Source organism: Pteropus vampyrus, unplaced genomic scaffold (genome assembly GCF_000151845.1).
Source record: "Pteropus vampyrus isolate Shadow unplaced genomic scaffold, Pvam_2.0 Scaffold314, whole genome shotgun sequence".
Taxonomy (NCBI): Eukaryota; Metazoa; Chordata; class Mammalia; order Chiroptera; family Pteropodidae; genus Pteropus; species Pteropus vampyrus.
Window position 1 is genome coordinate 685,284 of NW_011889095.1, and position 9,868 is coordinate 695,151.

The 9,868-nt window shown below is 51.4% G+C and overlaps 1 protein-coding gene across 1 annotated transcript in view; it reads left to right on the top strand.

Annotated features, from left to right (window-relative positions):
• CUNH16orf62 (chromosome unknown C16orf62 homolog) overlaps nt 1-9,868 on the top strand; it is a 102,614-nt gene that overhangs the window by 72,096 nt on the left and 20,650 nt on the right. Inside the window, exon 29 of the mRNA XM_023521746.1 lies at nt 8,838-8,977. Coding sequence (XP_023377514.1) covers nt 8,838-8,977 — 140 coding nt within the window. The remainder of the gene's footprint in view (nt 1-8,837; nt 8,978-9,868) is intronic.

A 9,868-nucleotide genomic window follows, 5' to 3' on the forward strand; every position in this document is an offset into this window, starting at 1 on the left:
TTCCTTATGCTCTCCCCCCATCCACCATTGACTGAGGGCTGCCCTGGGTCATCAGCTTCCTGGCGCTCCGACCCGCTCTGCACTCCAGCCAAGAGAATGCCCTCGGCGGGTCACAGTGTCTGCTGCAGGGTGCCCTCCTCACCCCCTGGGACAGGGCGGGCCAGGTGCGTGCAGGCACAGCCCTGGCAGCCCTGTAGCAGGCACCTGTCCAGCAGGCCGTAACAAAGACTAAAAGAAATCCTGGCTCCATGTGTGGAGCATTGGTCATGGGACAAGCCCTGTGCACGTACTGCCTCATCTCATCTTCCCAGCGGCTGCTCGAGGCCAGTTCCGTGGTTAGTACCCCACTCCCCAGTCGAGAAAACTGAGGAAGGAATGGCTGCGGAGCCGGCTCAGGGCCACAGCCAGCACTGACCCAAGGCCACGTCCCTTCACCCGCCCAGTAGATGGCGTGGACCGTGCAGACGGCCAGGGGGCTTCAGTGGATGACGTGGTGGTCTGTCCAGCACTGCCGAGGGAGACGGCTGCTTTTAGCGATGGTCCCCCGTCCCCCACGCTGGCTTCTTTTCTGGTCTTTGAACATACTGCGCTTTCTGACCGTGTGTTTGTTTACTCATCGTCTGGACACCTCCTTCCCACTAGGACGAGAAGTCCCACAGGAGCAGGCAGCCATCTGTCCTCATTATTTGTCAGTAAACGTGGCGCTTTCTCCTAATGCCTGCTTTGGTGAGGATGACGGGTTAGCTAGAAACAAAGCAAAACAGAAATTAACAGCCACCACCGAAAACCTGGCGATGTGCAAAATGAAGATTCGGTTAAATTGATTAGTTTGGATGTTAGAAATTTTAAGTCTCATTAAAACCAGTTTCCTCTTAAAAAGTTCAGGATCAGTAGACCCATGTGGGCATGCCTGAGTTTGGTGTCATGTATGAATTAGGAATAAACTGCGAGCTGCAGATGCCAGCACTGGGACCTGCACGTGGAGGCTGAGATCTTCCCCCAGCTCTGTAGACTTGTATCATGAAATATGAACGTTGTCGGTCCCAGGCAAGTTTAGCATGGCAGGATCCTCAATGGAGCTTCATGCTGTTTTTTTTGTTTTGTTTTGTTTTTTTATATAAAAAAAACCAAAACAAATTCTCGCGCTAAATAAAGGCTCCCATCCCCACCAGAGATTTGCAGCTCCCAGGAGCTGTGGGAGGGGAGCCGTGAGTGGCCGTTTGCCGTCGTGTGACCTGTAATGCCCTCGGTCCACACGGAGACAAGCAGTGTAAGAACCATCCCCGTAGTTAGTGCCCTCAGCACCACAGCTCTGACTCATCGGCCTCACCCCTCACTTTGAGCCACTGCAGGGGAGCAGGAATGTGGCGCCCCCTTCGTATTTAATAATTTATCCGATGATTTTTCCTTGAGTCTCTAAAGGCTGTAGTGCTAAACCTTAAAAGCCTGTTATTGTTCTTCTGAAAGCCACACGTAGCATTTGCTGGCCAAAATAAATAATGCATTCAATTACTGAGGATGGGAAGGCTAAATATAAATTAAGTGACGCTCGTGGAAACGGGCCGCTGTAGTGTGCCTCCCTAAACATCTTCCCTCTCAGCTGGTTGTGCAACTTCCCCTCCCCCAATTCATTTTCCGGCCTCCCTCGACCCGGCCTCCCTGATACTTATTTATCAGGCTGTGGCTTTGCTGGGGCCGGGTCCAGCTCAATGAGTAAACTCCCCTTGAACTTCCGGCATGGAGTGCTTGACAGGGCTTATTACAGGGAGGCTTATTACAGTTCTGGCCCTCGGGACGCGCTGGTGCAGCACGCAGGGTGGGTCGGGCAGGGATTTTGTCCAGACTCATCCATCGCCCCTCAGCATTGAGGAAAAACAAAGGACTTTCAGACGCGTGTTGGTCACGTGCTTCTCACCGAGCGGTGGCCTGCGGATGCCTGTGCGTCTCTCCCTTCGGCCACTATGCCTGTGCGTCTCTCCCTTCGGCCACTATGCCTGTGTGTCTCTCCCTTCGGCCACTATGCCTGTGTGTCTCTCCCTTTAGCCACTCCACTAGGCACCTTCTTGGCCCTGGCTTGTCAGTGGTTCTTTCCAGAAGACTGTCAGGCCACAGTAAGGACGGGAATGGGCCGCGAGCTGCAGATGCCAGAGCTATGAACTGCACGCGGAGGCCCCCGGAGGCCTAGATCTTTCCCCCAACCTCTCTTGCCCTATATTTTATGTTCGTTCCGTCTTTACAGTGTCTAGTCTTTGAAAGGAGGGTGTTTTACAATAGAGAGAGATGTTTCGGGTGGGTCTTAAAAGAACATATGTTTATCAGGATGCAGGGAGGGGAGAGGGGAGAGTGGGCATTCCAGGTAGCGTAAATGGCCTCTTGCCCTCCTTCTGAGTTTTATTTTCTGCATCGTCACCTTTCAGAGCTTAGCTCATGAACCACATCTTAAGGAAAACCACGTTTGGCTTCCCCACCTTCCGGACAGGTCAGGTGATCCCGTAGGACGAGTTCCTTCAACGCCCTCATCACACGCGTCACCTGACCGTTAAACACGGGAGGAATCGTCCGCTTCTCTCCCGAGTGTCAGCTCCCTGAGGTCTTAGCTGTCTTGTTAGCCGTTGTGTTCTTGGCACGTTGTCCACCACGTGGATGCTCGATAACGCTGAACGGATGAACGGCGCCATGTGATGGGAGCGGTCGATCATTCTTAATGATACTGGTAAATGTCAAACGGCGCCAAACTTTTTATGGAATGGACGTAAGTACCAAGCGACCCCGCCGTTTAGGAGAGAGTCCCACCAGAGCCTTCTTTGTTTTAAATAGTTTTTTATTTATCGAGAAAGCAAATTTGGTTCAGACGTGTGCCGAGGCTCATAGACACGCTGAATGACGCCGTCGCGCTGGTTTGATCTGGGAGGAGCATTGGGGAGCACGGAGGAAGGGCCAGAGCCGTTAGCAGGAAGCCCGCGGGCCACTGCGAACTGTCACTGTAAGGTAGCCAGGCCCACAGAATGGGAGAGGAAAATAATTCTGTATTTCCTCCTCCTGGAGAGAGAGGAGTGGCCTGTGAAGGAGAAAAATGGTCTCATCCACTTACTGCATCTTCAGGGTTTATGCTTAAGATCATTTTTACTAGTTCCATTGATGAGACTGTCCCTTGAAGAATATGTTTGATGTGACTGTTTTCCCAAACCTCGAGGCCTCTATGGTCAGTGGTGGACAAAGCAGGTTATTTTTGCTGGAACAGTTCATAGGTGGGCGGATGGCATGAAGTTCGTCACCCACTTTCACATCCGAACATGCATGATCCGTCCACCTTAGGGAGTGTAAGGGGCCTGGGGTGGGTGGCAGCCACTGCTGGAACCCACAGAAAAGCAGCAGAGTCCACTTAACTCCTTACACTAGCAAACACCAATGATTCATCTCCTCCCGCCAGCATTTCTTGGCCAGTTTTTACTTGCGTAAGCCACTGTGCCAGGCACTGTGCCGGACCAAGAATGCACTTAAAGAGACTGCATACTAGGACGACAGAGCAGATCTGTTTACAGTTATATAAGGCAGCACGTGGTAAATGTCATGCAGGATGTTCATAAAAGGGGCCAGGGAATTTTAGAGGAGAAATGACCCTTGGCTTAGAAGAGCAAAAAAAAAAAAAAAAAAAGCTTCATAGAAGAGGTGTCACTGACGAGCCTGGAGGCTAAGGGGGGGTCTGTCATGCTGAAGTCAGGCGGAGGGCATTCTGGGCTGAGGCAGCAAAGCCCTGGAGGCTGGAAACAGAGCCTCGGGAAGGAGCGAGTGGGAGGTCAAGTTAGCAAGATAGTTTGGGGCCTGGCTGAGAACCGAGTCCCCAGCAAAGCAGTTGACTTACTGAGTGTGCATTATTTGCTGGGTGGTTTATATTCATCTTGCAGAGAGGAAACTGAGGTGCAGAAGTGTGACGTGACTTGCTCAGGAGCATCCAGCTAGTACATGGCCTGATCGGACCCCCGGCGCCCTCCCAGACTGTGCTTCCCTGCAGTTAGGTCAGTCCCTCTAGACCACAGCACCGTTTTACTGAGCGCCTGCGGTTGCTGGAGATCAATTAATGTAGGCTGAATGTTAGATGAACTTGTCTAAGAAACAAAGAACCAGAATTAAGGTAAAGGAATATAATCCTTCCTGCTTCGGGAAATTGAAGCCTGATCTCCACAGAGAGACCATCACAGCCTCCTGCGAGCCCCTGCAAGGAGGGCGGAAAGGCGTGTCACTCCTGCAGTGTCCCAGGGGTGTGCGTCAGGTGACAGGTGGGCTGCGTGTGCTCGGCTCAGCGAGAGAGCCCTGACCGTTTGGAGATGAAGGGAGCGAGAGCATCCGGCGTGGCCCGATGCCGCCTCTGAGACTGAGAAGTCCCTCACACGCCCCCTGGACTTTCACATTCGTGTCGCTCCTCAGTGAATTTAAAAGCGTCCTGCATCGACCAGGTGGCAAAGGCGAGGTCAGATGAAACGGTCACTGATGGCAGACGTTAACGAACACGGTATTGAATCGTCTCTAGGTGTTCATATTTCTTGAAATCTTGCTCTGTACACATGCATCAAAATAGTGGCCCTTAAAGGCACAAATTTAACTGCTACGATAACAAGTTCTATCACAAAAACAGTTTTTAGTAACAAATAGTATTAAATCTTGATGGATAACTTGCCTGTGGATAATAACTTGGTCATTTGGACCAAGAGGCTTTACCCAAAGGCACCCCTGTCACTTGGTGACAGCACGTGTTCATTGCAGCCGTAGTCTGTTCAGGCTGCCATAACAAAAATACACAGCCCGGGTGGCTTAACCAACAAGCGTTTGTCGCTCACAGTTCTGGAGGCTGAAGTCCAAGGTCAGGCTACTGGCAGATTCGGTGTCCGAAGGGGACTGCCTGGTACATAGACAGCTGCCCTCTTGCTGAGTCCTCACAGGGAGGAAGGGGCGAGCGAGCTCTCCGGGTCCCTTTTATAAGGGCACTGATCCCATTCACGAAGGCTCCACCCTGGTGACCTCAGCACCCCCAAAGGCCTCACCTCTCATAGCACCTTGCGGGTTAGGATTCAACATGATTTCGGAGTGGGGCGGGGTGCGCACAGAAGCGTGTCGTCCACGCTCAAAGTCTGAGGCAAGAGCTTATGTCCCGATGCTGCATTTCACAGAGCAGTCTGTTAATATCGCTCGTCACTCCATACCTAAGCCTGCCAGAGATGGAAGCTGTTGACTAGTAAAGACGTTTAGCCGTGGGTTGACAGAACTTGAGAGTGAGTAATTCTTAGAGCCAGAGCCCCGCTTTAATGAAGTATAAGGGACGGGACTCCGTCAGCCCTCTGCGACATCTTGCCCTACGGAGTGTTGTACTTCCCTTCAGGGACCTTCTGGACTGGGAGCTGTAGGTCCGGGTTGCCCCCGAGGGCACGCAAGAGCCGAAGAGGGGGCGAATTACTTTTGAGGTCTCGTTTAGCCCCGGGAGGTTATGACTCTGGCAAGTAGTCGAGATTTTCATTAGCTCTGACCTAATGCATTATTATAAAAAACGAAACGCCGTCTGTGAAGGTGGCCTGGGCTCCTGACTCTTTCTCAACGATTCTTGTTCTGAATCACGCTCCGGATCCACGGTGCCAAAAGGATGAACTTATTCTGCAGGTCGCAGTTCATCTGAGTTTATTTTATCATGTCTGGAGGGTGTTCGGGGCAACTGTCTTGTATCCTGTTGAAAAACAGACAACCTGTACGTTATTTTACATTTTAATAATTTTTATTGTAAAAATAGCGTGTGCTCATTTGGAAAAGTTCCAACGATACAGTAATGGAGAACTTTTTTTAAAAGCTCCAAAATAAATCTCCAGTAATGTTGTGTCTCCTCCCCTCCCCCAAAAAATGCACTGTTCACAGCTGACATATTTTTCTTGCTTTTTTTTTCTAGATAGCCATTAAAAATATTCTCATGCCCTCCTTCCCTCACCTTCTACGTTCCTGCATATGCACATTTCTCTGCCCCGTGTAGAAATGAGATTGTGTCTTCCACAGTGTTTTTCTGTTGGCTTTTTTCACTTAACAGTAAATCTTGGACTTTTTCCCTCCCTGCTCCTCCATCCAGATCCGCTGCATTCTCTGTAAGGGCTGTTCAGTGTCCTGTTTCTCTTCTTGTAGAAAGTGCTGTAAATTATTTCCCCACCCACCCCTCCTTCATTTTTCCCCTCAAACTCCTATTGAAAAATACTTGGACTCTTTCCATTTTTTTTTTTCGCTCTCGCAGACAATGAGCAAGCTTCATCTTGATCCCAAGCGTGTCGCAGCTTCCGACAGCCGTCCAGCTGACTGGTGTCTTAGTCCCTTAAGACATAGGACCCTACTGTGTGCAGAGCCTCGGCGCACAGAACAGAGAGAAGTGGGGGGCCCTTCAGCTGGGCGAGCTGCGGGAGGCCGCCAGCCCCCGACTTGTCTGCAGGAGACGGGGGAAGCTCATAAGCCTTGAGGAGAATAATTCTCTGCAGGTGGAGGTGTGTAGAGGGCTTGAACCTGAAGTATGGCTGACTTTACGGAGCAGCTCATCAGAGAGGAACCTTCCTGGCCCATTGGCTGTGGGGTGCGGAGCAGCACCCCGGGCCCTGGAAGGTGTGCGCCACCCTCAGCTCAGATGAGGGGTGGCCGTCCCTTGGCGCAGCAGTGGGTGGCCCTTCCCCACTCCCTCCCCGGCTGTCCTGCTCTGGTAAAGATGGAAGGGGGTTCTCAGAAATTCCCTCAGACCGGCCGCCTGTCCATCTTCCGGCCTCACTTTGCATTTCTATGATTGAAAATTGTACACTTTTATTGCCTGCATATGCTAAAAAATTTATTTTTGGAAATTTAAAGTAAAATTCCAAAAACCATAGCCTAGCAGTAAGTGAAAGATCCTGTGTCCTTCACCTCGGCCGCCACGCCTGCGTCACACCGGGAGTTTGGCGCTACTCTGCCTCACTGTCTCTGCTTCTGCAGAAGTACACGCTGTGTTTTTCTTGCAAAGATAGGATCACGCGCTACGTGGCTGTGCAGTTTTTTGTATTTATGTGTCATAGACACATAATGACAGTGGGGACACGCTCACGCATCGCGAGGCGGTTCCGTGGTCGTGCAAACGTCACGGAGCCCGCGCACGCCTCGGCTGTGCGGTGCGGCCCGTTGCTCTAGGCGACAGACCTGTGCAGCACGTGTTCCGAATGCTGTAGGCCATTGTAACGTGCTGCGTCACCGCCTTACGACGGCTGCGTCACTGGGCGGTAGGAATCCTTCAGCTCCGTTACAGCTTGGTGGGACCAGTGTCGTGTATACGGTTTGACGGTTTGTCACTGACTGAAACCTCGTGCAGCACGTGACCGGACCTTGCTCTCTTTATTAGTTACGTTTCCGTGGTGCGTCAGCGCAACCGCTGAACTCGTCCCCACTGTTGAGCTTAGAGTTGACAAAGATGCTTCATCCGAAGAGCAGCCCAGGCCCCTCAGATAGTCAGTTACCCGGGATCTCCAGCTGCACCCTTATTTTCAGCATCTAATCACAGCCCACCTTCTACCAGGGTTTGCTAGTGACATATATTTTGGTGACCCTTACATGATTTTAGTGGCTTAGTGTTTGGGGCCCTGTTTGATTTTTCCGTGTCCTGGCAGAGTTTTCTGGAACTGTCAGGCTCCTTCGATGTTCTGCAGACCCTCAGCCCAGGCTGTGGAACAGGAGAGCCTGCATCTCAGACAGAAAGTGGTCAAAAGGGTCAGTGATAACTGCCTAGCCGGCACCCCTGGCCCTCGCCCTCTGCGCGCGTAGAACGCCGAGGCAGCCAGCCCTGGCCGCGTTGCCCCGTGCGTGACCACCTCTGTCCGCTTCTGGCCGAACATCCCCAGCTTTAGTCTGTCATAGCACACTGTTCACTACTGGGGAGTCATAGTTTGCGTTTATCCAAAGGATTTAGAACAATTTTTTTCGAATCTGTTGAATAATAAAATTTATTAGACAAGCTTTTTAAAAAAACAAATGGGCCAAATGGTTAAGAAGGTAAATTTTATCTGTATTCATTCTCTCTCTCTCTCTCTCTCTCTCTCTCCTCTCTCTCCCTCCCTCCCCCTCTCTCTCTCTCTCTCTCTCACACACACACACACACACACACAGAGCAAGTGGCCCAGATTCCACTTTGCAGCTCAAAGAGATGTCCTTTCTGTGCCTTGCTGGAATGATCGCCAGGATGATGTTAATTTGGGCGGAGAGTTGCAGAATAGTGTCTGTTTTATTAACACCTTCCTTCCCGAGGGCAGGTGTTTGCTCGCTCGCCCTCCGCTGTGCGGGGGGCCCTGGTTCTAATTCGAGGTGCTCTGGACCGCGCTCTTGGCATCACGGGAAGTCATTTTGGACCGGCAGTGTATTTGGACCATGCAAATGTTTGATCTCGTCGGGCAGTTTAAATTTCATTTGTTGGGTCAGTGTTTTGTCTATTTTGACCTTGAGACCTTTTCTCACGGTTCTTACTTTGGCATTCTAGAAAGAACTCCCCCTCTCCATCTTCCCCGCTGCCTCCAGTCCTTCTCCTGTCACCCCATTCCTTTCTCTCTGTCCTCCTGTGGCTCCCTCGCCCCCCCTCATCACCCCCAAAGGCCTCACCTCTCATAGCACCTTGAGGGTTAGGATTCAACATGATTTCGGAGTGGGGCGGGGTGCGCACAGAAGCGTGCAGAAACCCTTTTCTGGGGCCTGCCCTCGGCGTGGCCCGACGTCACGGAGCTCTCAGGACCGGCGCCCGGGCCGTGGGAAGAAGAAAGCAGACCTGAGTCTTCCAGAGTTCTCATACCTGGACTTTGCTTGTCTTGCAGCCGATGCCTTTTTCAAAGCTGCCATAAGCCTCATTCCGGAAGTTCCAAAGATGATTAACGTCGATGGAAAGATGCGGCCTTCGGAATCGTTCCTTCTGGAATTCCTCTGCAATTTCTTTTCTACTTTGTTAATAGTTCCGGTACGTCTCCCCAAAACAGCCGTAGGTGCTCTTTCTTTTACCCGCTTTATATGCATTGGTAACCCTAAAAGTACAGGGATGCCGTGTCGTTTTGTAGTCAGATGTTTGACTTTCTCAACATTTTTTCCATTCCTTCTGTGTCCTGGTGGTGTTAGTTGAGGCTCTGTGTATGTCAAGGGGGTGTCACTTAGTGGTTAAGGGGGCTCTGGCATCAGGACCAAGATGCCTCGGGTAGAATCCCAGCCCCTGTCCTTCCCACTCTGCAGTCGTGGGCAATTATGCGACATCACTGGGCTGCAGTTTCCTCGTCTACAAAATGGGAAAAATAAACAGTGTCTCCACCTCAGCGTTGCTGTGAGCCGAATGAGGGAGTATGCACACGTGGTTAGGACAGTGCCCTGGCACACAGTAAGCGCTAGAAAGGGTAGTGGAGGTCAAAGGAGACGTCTCTGGAAGGGTGCTGGGGTGTTCATCTCACGTAACCGGTGCACAGTCAGGCTTGGGCAGGAGGCCACTCCCAGGACCAGCACAAGGACCCTCACCCCAGCAGGGGTTCCTAACCTAGGGTCCAGCTACTCCCTGGAGATCTGGCAGGGTGGCCATGAATTTAGATGAGAAGAAGAAAATGACATCCTTGTTTTTACAAACCTCAGTGAAGTGTAGCCTTCCGCTCCATTTTGAATTTGAAGCAGTGAGGCACAGTGGCAGCTGCAGTAACTGGGACCTTGGCACCAGTGGAAATCAGCATGTTCCTGTGACATTTCAGGTGTGCGGGACATTCAGGTTGTTTATGTGCGTCCTTCCTTAAACAGCAGGGGAGTTCTGAGGCCCGCCTTTAAGTCTGTCATTTCAACTTTCAACCCAGTCACCAAGGACTAGTAGATGACAGCA